The 23,522-nt window shown below is 34.1% G+C and overlaps 2 protein-coding genes across 3 annotated transcripts; both read left to right on the forward strand.

The window, feature by feature from the left end:
• Positions 1-1,402: 1,402 nt before the first annotated feature.
• Positions 1,403-23,503, forward strand: LOC128219304 (uncharacterized). The gene is made up of 10 exons (XM_052927115.1): positions 1,403-1,546; positions 2,665-2,706; positions 3,211-3,301; positions 15,778-15,830; positions 17,165-17,240; positions 17,714-17,766; positions 18,678-18,768; positions 18,936-18,988; positions 19,551-19,628; positions 22,659-23,503. The coding sequence occupies exons 1-10, from the start codon at positions 1,525-1,527 to the stop codon at positions 23,501-23,503; spliced, it is 1,404 nt and encodes a 467-aa protein (XP_052783075.1). The 5' UTR covers positions 1,403-1,524.
• On the forward strand, positions 3,819-7,618 carry LOC128220074 (uncharacterized). 2 transcript variants are annotated; one of them, XM_052928327.1, is made up of 3 exons: positions 3,819-4,123; positions 5,794-6,015; positions 6,854-7,618. In XM_052928327.1, the coding sequence occupies exons 2-3, from the start codon at positions 5,815-5,817 to the stop codon at positions 7,073-7,075; spliced, it is 423 nt and encodes a 140-aa protein (XP_052784287.1). In that variant the 5' UTR covers positions 3,819-4,123; positions 5,794-5,814; the 3' UTR covers positions 7,076-7,618. The 2 variants fall into 2 exon arrangements, with proteins under 2 accessions (XP_052784287.1, XP_052784286.1); XM_052928326.1 differs by lacking the exon at positions 3,819-4,123 and having other exon boundaries at positions 5,707-6,015.
• Positions 23,504-23,522: the final 19 nt, after the last annotated feature.

Below are 23,522 nucleotides of genomic sequence, written 5' to 3' on the forward strand. Positions count from 1 at the left end.
CTACATGCTATTTTATTGTTGTCATTTTAACATTTGTAGTGCACTTTCTCAATTACATTATTTAATCTCTTAATGAAGCTTTAATTTATTTCCGACGAAATGTTAAAAATAGTAGAACATTGTGATATAGGAGGCAATCAAAATAGCAACAGTACGAAAAGAACCGTAAGTACTCTTTCAATAGTTGATTATTATTATAAAGATAATTAAGACGCAGTACAACCATTTACGTGGAAAAGTTGCCATTGTCATAAAACAAATACAAAATACAATTACCTTATCTGTAATGTATTTTTTAGTAATTTATTTAAACTATTAGTAATCAGTACGCAATACGCTTTCAAATTATATCTAAAATACATAACTTAAGTAGACATATAAAAACTAACACGACTGTTAATGGCTAAATGAAATACACAATGTCTGGCAGGTGATAAAAGCTTAATTTTATTCCTACCAACAATATTTTCTCTTGTGATTGAGCGCTGCAATAATAAACATGCATCTTGGAATTTTGCTTTATCGATGACGATTTAAATAATTCAAGCTAAATTATCATTACTTCTTAACTGTAGAAAAACAAAGCAAATTAGGCAAATAACACATCAACTGATTTAAGTATTATAATGAAAATATATAAAACGAAGCAAAATTTCCTTCATGAATTAATTGTTTCAACGCACACACTATTCATGTAGAGTTTTCAAGTGTTTCATACTTTGTTTGTTTACACTTGATTTTGCATTCGCCCAGCTTTTGAAGTTAAATAATCTATATAAAACTTCCTTATTTGAAGAAAAATCTCAAGCATCCTTCTTATTTAAGCACTGTCGGAGTTTAAGCAGCCGGGAGCTTACCCTATCTTCAATCTCCTTATACTACGTTTAACAATTGTTTTTAAACAAAATTCACTTGAACTGCTGAAACACATCATATACATCAATGTCAGTTTCTCTTCTACAATATGGATCGTTGTGTACCGTGGGCGATTTGGCTATCTCGTTATCCATTCGAGTCCTGAAACCGCCATTTAAAATGGTATGTACTGCATTTGCGGTTATGATTTGTTTATTGTTTAACTATGTTTACATGTTAAGGATATGATACAAGAACATTCCTACATACCTTCAGCACAAAGGATGGCCAAAGCTGTTGAAATGTCGAATACACATGCAAAATGGACGAAATGAAAACGGTTATGTGTATACTGGACGAACAGCGACCAAGGTACGCCATCATGAAAAGAAAAGTAGCGCGAGGTCATCAATCGAAATCCTGTATAGGAGGGTTAAGGCTAGCAAGATAGGTAAACACGTGTTATACACCGCTTTGCCGACTGTATGATTACTTAAATCATAAACCAATATCAGCGCACATCATAACAGCACATGATACCCTTATCTCATTGCGACTAATATAGCTTTTTGGAAAATCCGTATTTATTTTCCTGTTTGACATCTTCTCAATCGTGGTCATTGCTTGTTGGAATAAAGTCTTTAAATATATTTAGATTGGATTCAGATCATGGGGAAAACAAGGAAACAAGGTAACCTTTTTAACCGTACATGTAAATATTTGATTTCACTGGTTTTAATCGAAAACTGCCTAGAAAGGCATGCGTTTTAAAAACAACCAAAAAAACAACATGAAATTAAACTTAACTATTTCAACTGGGGATGCAAATGAATATTCGAATATTCAATCAAACGTTTGGTATTCGAATGTCAAAATAGGTATTCGAGTATTCGATTTTTGTTGTTGAATAAATAAAATAATAATAATTTTGCCCACAACTCTGTTGTTGTGTATACAATTCAGTTGTCTTGTTTTCACAACGATTGTCCCCTAATGCCAAAGGTGTGAATGTGATGACAATAGACTAAACACGAGTCATGTGACATCTAGGGCCAAAACATCGGGTACTATAGGAAGCCCATTGTAATTTTTCCAATATTTGGCTAATAGACAAGTGATATAAAATTTCGCTAAATTGAAATGCTTTTGCTAATCAAGGATTTAAGGAATCGGCCTTCACACCAATGTGTTGTCTTCTGTGCAAAATTACGCAAATCAATGGCTTTTCCATATTTATATTTAGCGGAGGCCATTCCTAGAACGAGGCTGCTCGTCATACGGAATGACCTTCCATTGGCGCATAACGCCATTTGACCAGCAATTCATCTAATTTTACATTGTTTACAAAAATGAAGTGAAATTGAAATCATTCGATTTTATTTGTTTGTTCATAATGTTTTTCTTTTTTTCTTTCTAAAAATTGGGAATTTCAGAGGCTCATTTATGGAAAATCAGGGTCCGCTACGACAAAGTAGGGTTAAAATTCCCCGGCTATTACTTTAGCGAATAATAATAATAGTTTACTACAACTTCTAAAAGATGTATTTTGGTAATCGAATATTCGAATATTCGTTCGAAAGAATTACCGAATATTCGAATATCAGTTTTGCCATTCTTTTGCATCCCTAAATTTACAACACAGTTAAAAAAGTGATATTCGAATACATGTTTGCATCAATTTGATTCATGAAAATCATGAAAGAAACACCAATATTCGGGGCTCCGACTGGAATGTATACTTTTATAGTTCATGTTTTTCCGCTCCGACTAATAAGTTTGTTTTAAACTTTATCATTTTATTTCTTTTAGATCAAGGTAGATCCGTACGCAAAAGGCATACCAAGTCAGGAAGTAAGACTGTTAAGAAAAGGAGGGGTAGACCGAACAGTTTAAACCCAAATTATTGTTAATAATTTATTAATATTATTCTTAGTTTACAGCACCAACTTGTCAAACATTCCTACCTAAAAGGGGTGGTTTATATGTACTAGTGACCATCCCTCATTCCAGACTCTCGAGTCATACCAGGGACGTTCTCTTGGCTCCATAAATAAGGTCAGCTTAGTACTGGTTTCTACAAGGAAACGGACCGGAGGTTGATTTATGTCAGCTGATAGATAGGTCACACTTTAGATGAAAAAAAATAAGTATACAAATTCAAAAAAGAAGAGGAAAAAAGAAGCAATCCCAGCATGCAGAATGTGTTGAATTTTCCAAGTTGAATTGCTTTTTGTATTTAACGATATAATGATAAAATAAGAATTTAATGAAAAATCAAATTAAGCAGGTTTTAGCATAAACCGTGTTTCAGGGAACACTACAGATATCATGTTAGCAAATTTACAAATATTTCAGGGACCCACGAATCTTATGCGGTCACAAAGAGACCGAGGTCTGGTGCTAAGCATGCTCCACCTGCCGATACATTAAGATGTACATCAAAACGGTACATTTAACTTTTTTAATAGTTACTTAGTTTCAGGAGTGTAAAAACACAAATGCATACATGAGGGAAAGACACATAAATAATGAATTCCACTAAAAAGCATCCAATCTACCTTACCTTTTCCTCATTATGCATGATACAGGAACAAGATATGTCTTTTTGAGTTGCCTTTAGGCAAACTCTCTGGAGTCATGTTTGATACCATATTTCAGAGTTACACTATTTTTCGCGGACCCCTTGATTCAGGTAGAATGCCGCGCTGAAAGAAGTTCCATATCTATCATGTTTTCCACATGCATAGTTCAATTATTATGTGTGATGTGTCTTAATAAATCATTTATTGTGCGAGTCTGAAACTCGATTATTTGCATTTTGGTCAAATGAAGGTATTAAAAATGATTTATCCTGTCTCGTAGTAATTTATGCTTTTACATATTGTCAGAGGGGTGAGCGCAAGACTGTGTTAAGTGTAAAGCAATAAAGAATGCACTTAGCACAGTCTTGCGCTCACCCCTCTGTCAAATTGTGCAGTACCGGGTAATAAAAGTAGTCCATTGAATTTCCCGCCAGCTTGTCAAAACCCGCCCAATTCTGTGGTACTTCGGCTAAAAGTAGTCCATGAATGTGAAGTGTCGGGCGTGCTATTTTGTTATTTCATTAAAATAAACGTATGGAAATTAAAAAAAAATAACGTCGAGAAACGTTTGTTATCATAAGTGATTTATATACAATTCATTTTGAATGTTCGACTAAAATATCGCGGAGGAATCGTCGCCAGCTTCAATCCGGGCTAACTCTTCTACAAACCACAAACTATATCTGGTAAGTAGCCAACTATAACAAATTGTTTTTCCTTCAATTTCTTATTGTATGTGTTGAGTATTTTACAATCATAGCAGTGCATTGTTATTTTTGTCTTGTGACATATCTGCACAATTTACAAAGCGTCCGAAGTCAGTCATTTTTCAAAAACTCTGGGCATCGTTCAACAACACCGGAGCCTGCCATTTTGTAAAATCTCGGCCCTCGTTCAACAACAACGAATCGACAATCAGCAGTTCCGTTTGCATGCACTTGAATATATTGTCATTCACTTGAGTTTTCTTTTTATCGTAGGTTATTTATGTTTGATGTTCTCTGTGCATTTTTAAACAAACCATTTTTGCACAAATTACGTGAATTCGACTTCGGAAAAACGATCCGTCTCCGTTCATTTTAGCATGCATGGAATAATTTCGTAACCAAGCCTTATGTTTATCTCGGGTTATATATGTATGTTGTATTCCGTGCATTTCTACTTAACGTTACTCGAGTGCGCATGCTAAATTTAGGTTATCAATGATAATATCATTTTACTGCGCTATTCGCCCCCACCACCATTATCAAACACGTACATTTGGGATTATTTTATTGATGTTCACACTCATAGACATGTATTGAATTGACATATTAAAGACTGGTTAAAAATCAATTAACATTTTGTTTACATCAAGAGTTTGATAATCAATAGTTTGAGGTGTTTGGAATATTGGATACATTGTTAAAATATTGTAAAGCAAGTATTTGAGAAGCACTTGTGACTTTTTTCATCAAGTGTTTACATCACACGTGTTTGAATATTGGAAACGAGATTTTAATTGTTAAGTGTGTGTTTGATCAATAGTTTGATTTTAACTTTTTCATTTTTATTGGTCGAGCTTCTTTGATTTTAAGTCCTTTGGACTGTATTGAGCACAAAGTGTATTCTAAGTGTTTTCTCAAAGTGTATATATATAAAAGTGAACACTTAAAAATTGATTGCGTAATTGTTATACAAAGTATACCATCACCCATACATAGAGCTTATTGGATAGAGTGTAACAGGATTCGCCCTATGTGTCTGTCTAGCCGTACACATGTTCGTGTCTGATCCATATCTCCCGTCATGAATAAATGATTTTTTAAATTTTACAGAAATGTTAACCACATCCAAGATTATGTGTTGCAGGTCAAAGTTCAATGTCACAAAGCTTAATTGTCATATATTCTACTAATACAGCTAGTGACTTCATATTTGGCATGTAGGTGTACCTGATGGAGCCACCAATTTTCAGTGGTAACATTTGAAGGTCAAGGTCATCCTTCAATGTCAAAGGTCAACTTTTGAACTATTGCAGATACAGAATTGATACTTGACATGCATGTGTATCTCATTAAGTTGCAGATATTAATTTGTAACATAACACAGTCAAGGTCATCCTTCAAGGTCAAATGTCAAATTTATTTGTGACAAGACCCTTTGGGCGCATTGGTGTTTCAACTACACACTTTTATTTACCATCGCAAGGGTTACAATTTGACAGGGTAATAACTAACGATTTTTTTGTGTGCAAATTTATTGCCCCTTTACAGGCAGACAAATGTTGGCATACATAAAAGATGATGATTGAAAATAAGCAATCAAAAACTTCTTTATGCCACATCAAAGATGTCGATGTTATTTCTCCTTGCAGGACAGCGTTGCCACTACAGTAATGGTGAATGACAAAGAGGTGAATGTGCGGACCATTACGGTGGAGGACCGTACTGGGAAGGTGAAAGTCAGCCTGTGGCGCAACATTGCAGCAGAGCCTGTGGTGTTGGGGGATGTTGTTGCCATCACCAATATTGTTGTCAACAGCAAGAGATATAACAATGAGGAATCCCTGTCGTCAACACAATTTACAAAGATAGAGGTAAATGCTATATCTTGGAACATACAAACATACATGTACTCGAGCAAAAGTTCCTTTCCAAATCCTCTGATCTACCTAAACTATTTGCAATGCACAGACTTGAATTTTAGCATGAAGGTGCATCTCAATGACCCACACATTTTGAGGGTCCACTTGTCAAGGTCACATTCAAGATGTAAAATTGCCATTAACTTTTCATCCATTTGACAAACTTCATATTTAACATGATATTGCATCTCAGGAAGCCGCTCATTTTTTTAGCGGCCATGTTAAGGTAAAGATGTCCCATCAACATCAAGCGTTTCATTTATGAAATGTTTATACTACCCCTGGCAATTACGCATGCAAACTATTTCGATAGTGTATTTGTCCCATACTCTAACTTAAAAACTACTTGAAAGAATTAAAGGAATTGAAGGAATTTGATTGAAACTTGCAACTTAGATAGATAGCAATGTGAAGTTGTGCACTTTGCAAGGGTTATAACGCTTGGTCAATTTGTTGAAGAGTTATCTCCCCTTGTTCCATAGTTTAATAGTGTAAACTTTGTCCAGAGCATACTATGACAACTACTAGATTATATTTGATAAAGTTTTAAACAATGGTAGAGCTCAATTAGAGGAAGTACAGTTTACAAATACCATAACCCATGTTTGCTTAATGACAGAGTTATTTCCCTTTGTTACTTTTTCTTGTCCAGTGCATAACTTGAAAACTACCGGATGGAATTTCATATACTGCATACAATGGTAGAGCTCAATGAAAGGAAGTGCAGTGTACAAGAACCATAACCCCTTTATGCTTAATAACGGAGTTATTCCCTACTTTATTTATATAGGTTACTGACATGCCAAACACCGAGATGACGGCCACCATTCTAGGACTTGACCTGGGTGATGTGGAATCCCAGTTACTCACAGAACAGGATGGAATCTTCAATGTATCAAACGAAGTGCTAGTTGCAGCCTTTCAGTGTCAGTTGGAAGACATTACAGCCAAACTACCAAAAACACTGAATTTCATAGCCAAAGGACAGTCTGTGGTCACCTTTAATGAGTGAAAAATCATGTTCAAAGTTTATAGTTTAGAGATGTTTACTTTTCATACACTGGAGCATGACAGTCTGTGGTCACCTTTAATGAGTGAAAAATCATGTTCATAGTTTATAGTTTAGAGATGTTTACTTTTCATACACTGGAGCATTCATAGTGTTGCCTGTTATATCATTCCATCACCAAGAATTACCAAACTTGCTAGCTCTTGACCTGGGTGGTGTGGAATCAAGCTTAGTCACAGAACAGGATGGAATCTTCACTAAATCGAACGGGGATCTAGTTATCACCTAGGATTACCAAACTTAGTGTGAGGATGCATATATTGAATGCAGCGTTCCACTTTCATCAGTTTCATGTCCTTCTGACGTTGACCTTTACATTTGATCTTCATTATTTAGAGTAATATTCTTGATGAAAATTCACTTTAAAACACACAAAAATCTATCTTTGTCTGTTAGAGGACATTACCTATCTGTCATTGATGTGACAGATTGATGCATTATTTGATGTGAAAGTGGCGTATTTTACCTATTATAAAAGTCATTTGAATTGAATTTGAGAATTTTTTTTCTCATAGTTCCTGCCCACAACTGTCAATCATTATGTGAACCACCAGCCGCGTTTCACAATTTTACTTTAAAGGTACCAGTATGAAACAAGAGCAGCAATGTGCCAATCAACCTCTTGTGTACTTTTTAATTGGCCAATTGTAAAGCACGCAACGGTTCGTAAACTAATTTACAATCTGGGGTGGGAATCATGAGGCATTAAAATCCTCACACTTTATTCATTTTGGTGTAATTAGGGACCCCCACACATCAATGTGGGAGCCCTATAGTAATCACCCTGTTTGTCTGTCCGTCCATTCGTTTTTTGTTTTTCTTCCATAACTTCAGTATTTCTTAACACATTATCCCCTATGCTATATTTAGATTCCGATGTCATTTTTATATTTTTAGCTAACCAAAAATAATCTTGAAGGCTTGAAGTATCGGTTTATCTCAATGGTTTTAAAGGCATTATGGGATATAGAGCATTTGCTCCTAAGGAGCAAATGCTCTATTTCTCACAATTTCTTCAAACATCAGCCACAATAATTGTGCAATAATGTGTCTCTAGGAGATAATGAGTTAATGGAATTTGATAAAACTTCATACAATAGTAAAGCTCAATGGGAAGAAATGCAGTGTACAAGAACCATAGCTCTAATTTACCTAATTATGGAGTTATTGACCTTTGTTACTTTGTCTTGTCCGGAACATAACTTGAAAACTACTGTATGGAATTTCATAAAACATCATACAATGGTAAAGTTCAATGATAGGAAGTGCAGTAATTTGCTTAATTACAGAGTTATTGCCCTTTGTTACTTTTTCTTGTCCAGAGCAAAACTTGGAAACTACTGGATGGAATTTCATAATACTTCATACAATGTTAAAACTCAATGAGATGAAGTGCAGTGTACAAGAACCATAACTCTTAATTTGCTAATTATGGAGCTATTGTCCTTTGGTACTTTTACTTGTCTGGAGCATAACTTGAAAACTACTGGATGGAATTTCATATTTACTTCATACAATGGTAGAGCTCACTTGGTCAGAGTTCTAGTTCAGTTACATATTGTAGGAAAAAATCTACCTCTTTTACTAAAAATGATTTCATCTATAACGTTTTTGGTCATTACTTTTACCAGACGATATAGGTTTTTTTTTCGTGTTTGAAAGATTGAATATTCATCAGCAGAATTACTTTTAAATCTTTGTCAGTGCATATCTCCTATACTATATGGCCTACGATCACCAAACTTGGCTTGTGGTTGCATTTTTGGATTGTGAAGTGTCATGTATCACTATCATTCTGACCTTGACGTTCACATTCTACCTTGATTTTCACACACCAATTGAGTGGAGGCGTCCATGTACCATATATGCATGTCTACTAGTAGTTAAGTTTTAAATATACTTTAGTTAAATACAAGGAGTACAGGAATACTCGCATTTTATTATACCAGGCTTTAAAAATTGAATTTGCTTTTGCCAAATTCCAGCTACAGCTGTCTGCATTCTTTTTACATGCTCTTGGTGACACCTTCCCTAATTGACCACTACCTATCTAAGACAGGTAGTTGTATTAAAGAGTTGTTTTGCTGAATACACTCAACAAAACTCCTAATCGGTCACCTAGGTAATCTTCTAATATTCCCTTCCCTGTACAATAAGCTTAATTACAAATTAGATTTATGAAAAGACCATTATCTCGTACACATGCTGTGAAAACTTGGTTCACGTACTACGCTTCATCAAAAAGATACAGTGTCTCAAATGACAACACTATCAATAATAAAAGTCACAAAATCTAACATAGCGTATAAAGGAAGAAAAATAAAAATACCACCCTTTGTCACTTTAAAATGATATTACATGACATGTGAGACTGATACACAGTCACCAATGGCTTAATAAGTTAAAAAAAAATGTTCAACTTTAACATTACCTTCTATGTGAAACAGAGACTGTGTCAAAAGATTTTAAAAATACAAAATCAATGAAAAATGTGATTCCCTATGGAATTTGCATTGTAATTTCTTTTCCTTGTGACTTTTGGATTAGGAGTAATCACATATGAACTGTGTTTTCTCTGCCGTTTAAGCTTCGATTTAGCTGAAATTTTCTAAGAATATTGCCACGAGATGGGGAAAATAGAATACTGAACTGTATATTGTTGACACTTTATGCATTTTTCAGGAAAGTTACTTTACTAAGTGACCGATTAGGAGTTTTGCCAAGTTTACATCAGCTGAGACAATTACTAATTTTTCAGACAGGACAGAAATATAGTTTTAAAAAAAATCCAGTTTAAGAAGTGATCGGTTAGAACTTTGACTGAGTGTATGTCATTTCACATATCTTACAAACTATTGATATGTCATTTGCTTATTATGTTGCCTATGATTTCTTTCTATGTTATGACTAAACTTTTACTATACTGTACATATCGTTGTCTGTTTATCTTTGTTTCATTCAACTTAGATAATTTTTCAAGCCAATTATTTTTTTGCTAACCTTAAATTAATATAACAGGAATACAACTGCTTTCATAGTACATCATTTACCCATTACCCGATATGCTATATTTGGATGATGACATTATTTTCTACACTTGGTTATACATTTTTGAAATGCTTTGCAAAAGAAAAATTGAATTTCTAACAGTTTTGAAAACCTTTTTAAAAAAGTGAGCATTTGCTCCTTAAGAAGAACATGCTCCATTTTTAACATTTCTCGGATGCATCAAAATGTGTCTTATCAGATAATGGGTTAATAGTGTCGCGGGTTAGTGTTAGTACACATAATTAATGGCAACATATCAAAGCCAAGATCATCCTTCAAAGTCAAAGGTCAAATTTAAGGTTAATCAAGATGTTAATAGGCCATATTGCATACAGGCAGCAAATTGTTTTACAAACAGTGTTTGATGTGAAACACGAGACATACTATTTTACAAAACTGATAATGTACAACATAAACCTTGTACTTGTATTACTTTTACACCATCTTGTATGTACAATCTCATTCTAACCAGTATTTCAAGCAGATTCTATGCCAATCTAGTCATTGTTTTTTTAGCTCCACTGGCCGAGGCCATGGAGCTTATGTCGTCACAGATTGTCCGTCGTGAGTGCGTGCGTGCGTGCGTAAACTTTTACTTTAAACGACATCTCCTCTGAAACTGATAGGCGGATTTTGCCAAAACTTCACAGGAATGTTCCTTTGGTGGTCCTTTACCAAAATTGCTCAAATGGTTCCGGTCCATTGCACAATATGGCCGCCATAGCTAAAAATAGCAAAATCTTTAAACGACATCTCCTCTGAAACGGTTAGGCAGATTTTGATGAAACTTGACAGTAATGTTCCTTGGGTGGTCCTTTATTAAAATTGCTCAAATAGTTCTGGTCCATTGCACAATATGGCCGCCACAGCTAAAAATAGCAAAATCTTTAAACGACATCTCCTCTGAAACGGATAGGCAGATTTTGATGAAACTTGACAGAATTGTTCCTTGGGTGGTCCTTAACCAAAATTGCTCAAATGGTTCCGGTCCGCTGCACAACATGGCTGCCAGGGCAAAAAAAATAGAAAAACCTTTAAAGAACATCTTCTCAGAAACCGATGATCAGATTTTGATGAAACTTAACAGAAATGTTCCTTGGATGGTCCTTTATCAAATTTGCTTCAATGGTTTCGGTCCACTGCACAAGATGGCCCCCAGAGGTAAAAATAGAATAAACCTTTAAACGACTTCTCCTCAGAAACCGATGATCGTATTGCAATGAAACTTGACAGAAATGTTACTTGGGTAGTCCTTAACCAAAACAGCCCAAACAGTTCTGGTCTGCTGCACAACATGGGCACCAGAGCTAAGAATAGAAAAAAAAACGTTAAACTACATCTTCTCAGAAACCGATTATCAGATTTTGATAAAACTTTACATAAATGTTCATCGGGATGCCCTTTAACCAAAATTGCCCAAATGGTTCCGGTCCGCTTCACAACATGGCTGCGAGAGTTAAAAATAGAAAAACCTTTAAGGACTTCTCGTCCGCAGTCTTCACGAAAAACATTTTAACCTACTAGCCAGTTGGACTAGCATAATGGCATATTTTACTAGTCCGAATGACAATCTAGTAGTCCGACTATTTTGCCACATTATAAAACTGTATGCTTGAGGTAAATACCTATTTCAATTGAGCAGCTTGCAGTTTGAGTAAACATTTCTTTATTATGATGCTCATGCAGTGATAGGGAGTGACATCCTTCTGTTGGGAATAGTGCTTCTTGTTTTTCAGAACCTATGGGTACTATGTAAAAACAAAAGGCATCTTGCTTGAATAGACTGTAATAATATCAACATGGTTAGAAAAAAAATGCCATGCTTTAATAGCTTTGATTACATTTTACTACTGAATTACCTCCCTTTAATAGAAAAAAAAATAATGTCTTAATTTTTCATGTATAGCATCTTTAAATAATTTTTAAACAATAATAATTTATGAGTAAACATATAAGCATAAAGTTCTCACAAAAAGATCAATTAAAAAAACCTTACATTTATACATAGGAAAGTATATATAGACTGAACATTAATTTTCGTTTAAGTGACATTCTGAAAGTTTATGAAACAGCTATTTTTAGTAACTTAAATGGCCGAAAAGTGTAAGTGAAACACCAAGTCGATTCTATCTCGTCAGTTCTTGTTCAGGTTAGATATTTGCTTCATAATCTATTCAGATTAAATGTTAACCGATGATCAGATTTTGATGAAACTTGACAGAAATGTTCCTTGGGTGGTCATTAACCAAAATTTGTTAAATGGTTCCAGTCCACTGCACACCATGGCTGCTAAAAAATAAAAAAAAACTTTATACGACTTGTCGTCGAAACCGATGACCTTTTTTCGATAAAACTTGACAGAAATGTTTGTTTGGTGCTCCTTTACTCAAATTGCCCAAATCATTTCGGTCCACTGCACAACATGGCAGCCAGAGCTATTAAAGTAAAAAAAAAATTCAAATAACTTCTCCTCAAAAATTGATGATTGTATTTCTATGAAACTTGACGAAAATGTTCGTTAGGTGGTCTTTGCTTGAACCTTTTGGCCAGTGGAGCACAGGCACTGATGTGCCTCTTGTTTCTTCATCTCATATCTTCAAAGGCTTAGAAAAAATAACCCCTTCACTCCCAGGCCAAGTGTGCACATGAAAACTATTATATTTACTTCCAACTTAAAACACTTCCCCAACCTTTGGTAATAAAATCTATGGATTGAATTTCAAACAGTTTGGATCTAGATGAAACTTTAGTTACTAAGTGTCTTGTACAGGCTCAAGCCATATTGATTAAGCTCCTAAGGAAAATCTTAAACTTAAGTGAACATTTCCATTGCAGATTTCTCACTTTTTTACCCATAATACTTCAATGAAACTTTGCATTCATATGCAAAACTATGTTTTTCATAAGCATGAAAAGTTTCTTTGAAGTATTATGGGTAAAAAAGTGAGAAATCTGCAATGGAAATGTTCACTTAAGTTTAAGATTTTCCTTAGGAGCTTTATGAATACGGCCCCTGAGCTACTGTGTGCCATTTAGGCCAGTAAACAGGTTAAATATTCACTATTTTGTTACCTCTGATTTTTTACCAAATCATACTTAATGTGCAATGTATCTATTTTCTTGATAAAAATAAAAGAAAAGTCCACAATTTTTTTTTTGTCACTATAACCACTTCATCAACGTCAAGGTCACACTGATTTCAACTGTTTTATGCAAGACTTGTAACTGCAAGTGATTTTACATCCGACAATTGTATACAGCTGTTTGTCTCCCTCCAAGTGTGATCTTGACCTTATAGGTAGGGACCTGGATCTTGTATATGTCACATCATCTTCATGTGCTGAACAACTGTGTATAGTTCTTTCAAACCATGACAATATTACATGTCTCATGTCTGCTAAAAATCTAGAACCTTTCGTCAAATATTTACAAAACTTTTGTTTACTCATATAAGCTTCATTTAGCAATGCATCTGCAAGAAACTTCTCTTGGCAACTCTCAGGACCTTCAGTCCTTTGATTTGGTAAATCTTATTAGACTTTGGTAGATTTCTTTGATATCAAAGTAGGACACACTAAAAAAATCATATGTTTAAATAAGTAACATTACAAGTTTTATCGGAGAAAACACCGGTCTTAGTCGACGACAATTATACATCTATCATAAAGACATACAATACTTATAAAGATGCAAAGCATCAACGACGCCGCGAATGTTTTTGAAACATGACTAAAGGGAAGCGAATGCCGTTCACCAGCAAACATGTATAACATTCCAGGTAGCTGGATACAAGTATTCTTCAGTTATTCAACGGATTCGGACTTTCAGCTCAAGGTCACCACGACCTTGAACTGACGTCAATATAGTTAGGGTGCTGCTCATGTTGAAAGGACCTCAACCAAGTTCGAAGTATCTAAGACTAAGCGTTTTAATTAGTGATAGGAAAATGCGTATTTTCAGCTTACAGTCAAAACGACCTTGACCTTCGACCCAATGACGTCTAAAGCAATAGTGTTTATCTGCTGAACTTAAGGTTTTATGTTTTTAGTTACGAGTTAAGTGTGATACAAGCTTTGGGTGAATAAGGGACATTCTATACTCTTCCAGTTTATGAGGGATATGATAAGTGTTTTAACATAAACGAATGTGCATTACATAAATTTAATTAAAATAATGTATTTCAGACATTATTAAGTTATTATATCATATGACCAGTGAAATACTTAACCTAAGAAATGCTTTTAGTGGAGAAATGACTTATAAGATGTTTTATGAATACCAGCCAAAGAGCATATATTGAAAGTAGTTATAACAAGTTAAATTGAATTGATTATCATAATGAGCAATTATGATATTTAAAATAAAGTTCACATGATTGTATTCTCGACGATTAACAGGAATACAGGTGTCTGAATAAACAAACTGTACTGTATTAAGAGGAATGTTAGTACCACAGGGCCCGTATTACAGAAGCATAGATCTTAAGTAAATTTGAAATATTTTCAATGAGTTTGAATAAAATTACAAATTTCCAAAATCTTATTAGAACTTCAAGATGTTTAACTGTTTTAGCATAGAAATAATAGTAATATTTATTTGTTTATATAAATTTATCCGTAAATATTATTTATGTTTAAAGTCCCAGTACCGGTATAATTAAGTAGAGTAAACTTATCGAAATGTATGTATATCCTAATAACTTCTCTTAACATTTTAGACATTGTTGAAATGTTTGATAAAAAAAGTAAATTTATCGTTATAAAACTCATGCCATAAAACCGAAAATTATGTCCTTATTTAGCGCGCACGACGTCACTACGAAATTTGAATATCACGTGACTTTCTTAATGCTTAAAATGCCATACTGCTTAATGTACAGTAATTTTCAAATTTTAACTTAGAAGTAATACGTGTAAATATTTTTAAAACAAAATAATCATCCTTACATTGTTTTTGTCATAAAATATTTCAAAATTGAAAGCTAAATTATATTAATTGAAGAAAAGGGAGGTAATAAGACAATGTTACGGCCATGAGTTTAATTTGGTTATGTTATGAATTGACATTGAGTTTTCAAGTTTACCAATTTATTAAAAATCAGATTATTTTAAATATGCAAAACATTCTCCAAAACTGAGCTTTGATGGATCGGGTCGTACGGTTCGTAAACCAATCCATAAAAAAGCCCATAGCCTGCGAATTTTGGGACAAGTTATTAAATACCCATTATATATGTCCAATGGTTTGTAATAACGGTACGTTAAAGTCATAGTTTTTTTTGTATATTGATGTTTATTTTTTCTTTAATCAGTTTAGACAATTGTTTGTTCATTAACGGTTTTTTTATCCAACATATTTTAAAGTTTTATTTTACAATTATAATAATGTTAACTGGCTCATTTTGATCACGTGACCCATCATGGTACAACATTGAAACCCATTAAACGCGTATAAATCTTATCATGATAAATACATCTTATTGAAACAATTCGTTAAGCTAGCTTTATGGGAAATCCTTTTTTATATACTACATACTTTTTCTCTTACGTGACCGTTGATTGTATAAAATAGTGTTAACATATTCAGATGTGTTTTAGATGTGTTCCAATCATGGAAAAGAAAACAGCTGATCGAGGAGTCCTTTCTGGTCGTAAGTATTTCATATTACATGTGTCGATTGTGTTGGACAAACGACATGTTTATCTCAACAAATTTAATTCTAATCAAAGTTCAAGCCCTATGGGCATCAGTATTACTACCATTTTTCAAAGAGTCATTCACCGAATTTCTACATAGTTAAAAGAATAATATTCGGATATAACTGGCTACAACTTGATTCGTGATAAACACCAATATTCTAACAAAAGCTACGACTCTCAGTGACGTTACACACAACCTGCGCATTAAACAAAAATACGCTTTTCAAAAGTAAAAAATGGATACTAAGATAAATACTTACTTATCAATTGTTTATATCTTGGAGTATGTTTATTATTTGTCTCAGGTTATATATACCAAATTCCTTTATGGGAATCAAAGTTCATAAATTTTCTGAATGAGACCCCGCTTGGTTTCTATACATAATTATTTAAAGCACGGGTTTGGAAATTAACGTGGATAATCATTTAATAACATAAATTTATGTTTATGAATTTCACACGCGCTCCATGTGAGTGGGACTTTTGATTTGCGGTGGGTTTGGCAAGGAATTGAAATATCAAGTTAAATCTTTACATACATCTGCAATAGTGCGAACTGTTTAAATACCAACATAATCAATTATTTCGAAAAATATCGAAATTGCAAAATTTAAAAGTTATGGTCTACAGTCCAAGGGTACACCCTCTCTTACGTCAAATCCCGGCTACGTTCCGTCTTCCTTGTTTGTGTTTTCTATATTTTTATTCAATTTGTCTAATTGTGTTTTAACAAGGTCCTTCCGTACGCGAAGGGCAGTCCACGTCAAGGCGCGAGATGGACAACAAAACTGAGTCAAGTTGTAAAAAAAGGGTGTTTTGTTGTCCGCCTCTCACTCCAGATGTTCGAGCCCCACTTTATTTTGCTTCTTCTTTAAGGACACTTGGTACTCAGGTGGTATTCAATATACAACATCTTTATGGTCATACATCATTTACTTCATTCACACTATTGGTCAGTTATTAATGACCAGTAATCCGATCAGCTACATCGTTCTTAGATTCAATTAAGACCAATATTGAATACCATTCCACCAAGAAAATGGACCCGAAAGTGATTAATATCTGCCCATTTACGGCTCACAATCGAACAAAATTAGTATATGCATTAAATAAAAAGACATTCCACCATGCACCATGCAATTTAGTTTTCATTGCTTTTCGTGTTTAGCGAAGTAATATAAAAACATCCGATTTTCATGGCCTAATAGATAAAGAAGTTTTTAAAGTAATCCATGTTTCAGAGGACACCAAACATATCATGCTAGTCAACGTTCACTCATTTCAGGGACCAAAAAAACTGAAGTGGTCCAGAAGAGTTCCCTGTTGCTTGAGTTTGTTTCCCCAGTCGACAAAAGAAGAAGGCAAGTCAAACAGTATATATATATTTAAAAACTGACAGTGTTTTAATAGTAACTTAGTATGAAAAACTAATGCAAGCATGAAGTCAAAGCACATTAATAATAAATACTAATGTTATTTCACTAAAAACTATTTTATAGGCATGTACAAGAACCAGGCTAAGTTATTGTTTTGGCCTTAATCATGGAATAAAAACACATATATATTAGTGTAGGACACACTTATATAAGATACTAATAAGATATTTTTGAGTAAACACCAGTCTTTGTCGACAACAATTATATTTCTATCACAAACCCTTATATACGTACATAAATCTTATCAACTCATGATACTGAAAACATCCTTGAGACGTTACGTCAAATTTGCTTTTTGGAGAAATCTTTATTTATATGTATATATGTGCATGCATCCTATCATTCGTTAACAATAGATGGTTGAGATATAGTGTCTAACTTAGTCAGATTGTTTCCAGCAGTTCAGTAACTACTCGAAGCAAAACAACTCAACGAGAAACCCCTTCCTATTGTAAGTATTTTATTTTACTGATGCAGACTTTGTTGGATATGCAGTAAAACTACGATCGCTCGAGGACAACGGGCCCGAGCTAAAACCTCAAGTGATCCGATGTTTCGAACGACCAAGGTTTCCATTTTAGTTCGTTATGAAATGTGTTACAATTCATTTTCAAAAGTCGTAATATCGATTGTTACTACGGCACCGTTTAAGTTATGCGTTGTGGAAATCGCTCATATGTTCAAAGGCTGTCGTATAATAAACGTGAAAATGTAAACGATAAAACAAAAAATAGTGAAAAAATAGCATAGTTTATTTTTACCAATTAGCAGATTTTCTAAACAAACAACATGACAGTGCATATTATGGCATTGGTCAGAATTATGTTTCGCAAAATCAAGGATGGTTTATTGGCTCATCTTGTCTGTCTCGTGTACTGTTTAATCATAATATGGCTTGACAGTGTACTGAAGATCACGATCAGTATCGGCGAAGAATTTTAAGAACCTTCTGACAATCTCAAGAGCCTGAATGGCTTCGTTGTCCGGTGGTAGTGTCTTGGTGGTGTGTAAGCTTATTGATACTCGCAATCGTGCAAGGCCCATGCGGCAAGTACTTCGATAAGATTGTTAGTGATTTTAGTGATTTTTGATACTCAAGTGCTTAAAGTATCCACTCATGAAGTTCGGGCACACATTACCTTGGCCTCTCAATAAGGACAACTCGGTACTGGTTACTGCCCATAAAAGAAACCCAACATGTATTTATATCATAGGTCACTTACAATCGGGCTGAAATAAATTAGTATATAAGCTAGCAAACATGATTTTATCATGCACTTTGTAAGCAATAACCCATGTGTTATTGCTACTTAGCAATGTAGTTAAAACATCCGTTTGATATAATATTTAATTTGTACACAGGGTCCCACGAATGCGATGCGGTCACGAAGCCTGCCAAGATGATTGCTGAAACTGGTCCCTCTGAGGACAAAGAAAAACAAAAGACCACAAGGTATACAAAAAGGTGATTTAATAGTTATTTCAGGTATGTAAAATGCAAATAAATACCCACTTGAAGCATAAACGCATTAATAATGAAATCTACAACTATTCTGCTCAAAATGTCTCTCTTTTTCAGCCTTAAATATAATGTTTAACCTAGGCAGATTTGTTTTTTAGCAGTTCAGCAACAACGAAAGGCAAAAAGGCTCAAAGATATGACCGTTTTGATCGTAAGTATTTTATTTCAAATGATGCAGAATGTTTTGGATATACATGTATTTCAAACACAGTTTAAGTATTTATCATTATGTAATCAAGATCTAGGATCGTATGGAAACTAGGTTTGGTACAAAAATTCACATACACAAAGGAACATTTGAATAACAACACACTTATGAATGATATTTGCATACATCGTTTCATCAACTTGATTTATGAAAACCAACCACGTGATGTGTCACACATCCTGCGCAAAAATAAAAGTAAGTTTTAAAAAGTATAACATGAATACCAAGATGAACCTGTTTATAATATAAAATTATATCTGAGAGTATGTTTATGATTGGTCCCAGATAATATATATACTACATTTCTCTACATGGTGATCAAAGTTTATACACGTGTTGGACAGTAACTCAATGCCAATGCGTTTTCTTAACTGAGCTTGTTTCTGTAGTTTTTCACATAAGTATCAGTACGATACCGTTTGGTTACGATCTACCCTTATGTCAGATCCTGGAATCAATAAGACTGCCTTGTTTATTTTTGTTAATTTTTTTGTACTCGTTTTAGACGGAAGTCAGTTCGTAATGTATGGGGCTGGGCCGCCAAAGCCACTGCCGTTGCCCTTAATGGACAAAAAAAGAAAAGGTAGGAACAGTGAAAACCAAAATTTGAAGAGTTGTAAAACAATCGGAAGTGTCCGCCTTTCACACAAAATGATCGTTCAGCAAACCAAGGTCGTTCAACAAAAAGTTTGCAAATAAAGCGGTTTTCCAAACTAAAATCAGATGCATCAGATAAACGATTATCAGATGCTAAATGCAAACAAATAACAATGCGAGAAGTTAACTTTCAGTAATTTGAGTTTTAGTAATTTATTTTGCTCATCTAAAATAACCAAGTTTTGTACAAAATCTTATTCGTTGTATTTCAAAACAAAAAATGTAAGTTACACGATTTTGTTTGAAACGAACTCTGTTGTCATGGTTCATCTTTACTGAGTTAGTACGTATCTCACGTTTAATGTATGTTAAGCATTGAACAATGGGTTATTAAAACATGATTATAAAATTAGCTGCTGTGCTTGCCCAGGCCTTTTATAACACGCTACATTTTGTTTCCGGGTGAATTATATCAAACAACACGTTTCGTTCCTGTTTTGTAATTTATTTGTGTAATTATACATATCTCTCTCTCTCAACTGGTTAAAACATATATCGTTTGGCATATTGTAAGCGTTTTGTTTGGAAAATATATTGCCTTTATTGACAACATTCTGGCAATTCATTCGCGGTTCTATATCGATCTGTTTTGATGAAGATTCATAATTTGAATTGAGCAATGATTGTTTTATCAAAAACAGAAGAAAAAAAGAACCTAATAATATAAGATAAATAATCAGTATTCTATGATTTCTTCATTAATGACGACATGGAAATAACGCATTATGACGTCATCAAAATGGGCATGCACTCAGCACTGAGTTGTGGTGGTACAGGGGAAACATATGTGGTTTTTCGCTATTGTTGGCCGGAAAAAAGGATGCCATGAATCTGACACTTTAATAGTCATAATTCTCATTAGTATTCAACACGTCGAGGAAATATGTAAGTAAGCTGCCAAAGGCTTACTTATTAAGACATTTCATAAGATCGTTGAATTAAACTGTGTCTTATATGACGACTTAAATGTGACAAATCTTTGATGTTTATATGTATTTAAGGGATGAATTGCGGGATTGAAGTTATAATCGGGGTATGAAAGAATTGGGTTGGTTAAAGTTAAAGTATGTGGACTCCACGCGTACTTTCACCAGCCCAATGGCGTTCATATCCCCGATAATGACATCAATTCCGCAATTTATTACTTATATTTACACCAATAGTTCATTATTTCATTCAAGAATTTCTAAAAAGTTATTCATTTCATTTAAGAAAACCTAACAGTAATCTTTTCTCACCCATTCTGTTAATAGAACGACCTGACCGTAACCGGAAACAGTTGATCAAATAACGTCACAATAACGTGGGAAAAGATCAACCACTTAAAATCACTTTTAAGCGTAAAATTGAAACACTAATGACTACAATACATTTAACACATCATAAATGAACTTTTTCTAAAATGTTGATTTACGTGGTTTACGGGGCCTGCTGACACAATACAAACACTTACAAGATAAACAATTTCCATGTATATTGTTATGCGATGATTCGCGATCCAAATATATCCGAAGATGTTGCGTTCATCGGATGATAACCGCAATTGCCAAAAGGCAGTTCATTTAAGGAATTGAAGTTGAAGTGTAAAAATAAAATCTCTCTCTCTCTCTCTCTCTCTCTCTCTCTCTCTGTATATATATATATACGAGGATAAAGTAGGATGACATTTTGTTGAATTTCCGAAAAGGGTGTAAAAACTACATTCGCATTATGTGGGCCTACATAGAATGGGTCTGAAATATTTGTCTTTTGGCAATGGTGCCATGTGTGTAGATTGAGGTTAGTCTGTGTCCATGAATAGCACAATTCTGAAAGTAGGTATGTCCAGTTCAACATAGAGCACATTACAAAAGGAAACAGGGGCCAGTATTGTCAAAATTAGCCGGTTTAGCTCCTATTTTAGAAATTACAACAACACACTACCTCAATTCTTTTGTTTTATAATGGTTTTAAATGGTGGATATATTTGCATTTAAATGAACACCATTTGAAAAAAAAATCAAATCGAAACATTAAAGAAAGGATATGTTTGACGTAAAGTCTTACATGGAGTTTAGTAGAATTGTGCAATTTTGACTCATTTGTGTTAACGTTGTTTTATTGATGACACGCTGTTAACATAGAAGTGTCTGAATTTTGAACTTCTTGCAACACTCCTAAATCAAACAAAAACATTCATTGCATAACAAAATATGCAGAAGATAAACCCGGTGTTTATTTTGACCATTATAATGTACTTTGGGTTAACAGAATATACGCATTTGAAATACCATCTTAGGAATATTTGCAGTTAGATGTACATGTGTTTAAAGATATAGCCATTTTATACGGTTTAAATCATTTTCAATACATATCACATTTGGTACATGAAGCTATTAAATTCTAATTTAATAACCCCCTTAAAGGGACTAGACACAAGATGATAGATTAGCAAAAAAAAAGACAAAAATTGTCGCAAATTTACATACAATTGATATCGTTGTTGTTGAATTCAACTTACTGGTGTATCACATCGCTTACCACACATGTTTCTTTCGCAGTTTTTGCGTATTTTCTCAATTCGAAATTTACTGGATTTGTCTACCACGTACATCACAGCGAATGAAAAACTAGCGACGGTATATGTATCTATACACACTATAAACCGTGAAACCATTATGCGCTATTTTTAAACGGGTAAACACAGTTGAGACAGCGACAAAATGTAATTTCAATCATTTAAAATGATGTATTGTCGGCCTGCGGTATTGAAAATTCTAGGATTATTTTGTTAAAAAATGCATTTGCTGATTTGGTGACCATACGGTGTCAAGCCTCTTGAAACATTTATTAACATTTTATTTCAAATGTTAATGCAAATAAAGTTTCGCCAAATAACGACATGTGCTTGCAGTATACATGTACATATACTTCACGAAATACGTATATAATATTACATTATTTCTGATGTTCAAAGTAATCTACGAATGGAACCAGAGTTCGCTACGCGGAGAAAAATACATCAGACGTCTGATCCAGAAATGTCTTCCACCAGCTGATATTTTGGATGAGTTGTGTGATTTATATGGGCGGAAATCGAAGATAGTAAGAGAAATATGCGAAGCTGTCATTGTTCAAACCAAAAAGCAGATAGAAACGCTAACTAAGTGTACGGACATAGTGGCGGATATTTATCCATCGTTTACCCTTGAAAAGGGAAACCACATTGTTTTTGTGATAACGCTGAAAAAAATAATTGATGTGACACTTTTAGAAGAAGATATTTTGTTTGCTACTGAGTTTCGTGTGTTAGGATGCTACTCAACCGAAGCAAAGTCGATATACCAAAGTAAAACTGTTGAACACATGTCCATGAGAGACCAGCTGAAGGTTAAACGATGCATTAATATCCATTCTGAGGAGCTTCTCAAAAGGCATAGGTACTTGAGCATTATAACCGCAAGCACCCAAAAGTCAAGAGGATTTAAAACCGACAATCATTATAAAGACAGGCGGCTTTGCATAGTGTTTTTCGTTCATGCAAAAGGCTTCATTCCGATTGACGAAGATCCATTTGATGAAACATATGACAAAATTGCTATAGATGTGCTGGAAGGCGTTTTTACTCCTTATATGAAAACGTGTACAGAATACCATGACAACGTTAAAATGGGCTGCAAAATCTTTCGGAGCAACATACGCGGAGGAACCCTTTGGGGATTTTACGATCACCACAAGCATGGATTAATTGGTTTAACATGCGCACATGCCTTGTTGAATAGTAAAGAATTAGAACGTTTTGAAAAACATGGATCGAATTAAGGATTAAAGGACTGACCAG

Source organism: Mya arenaria, chromosome 15 (assembly GCF_026914265.1).
Source record: "Mya arenaria isolate MELC-2E11 chromosome 15, ASM2691426v1".
NCBI classification, from domain to species: domain Eukaryota; kingdom Metazoa; phylum Mollusca; class Bivalvia; order Myida; family Myidae; genus Mya; species Mya arenaria.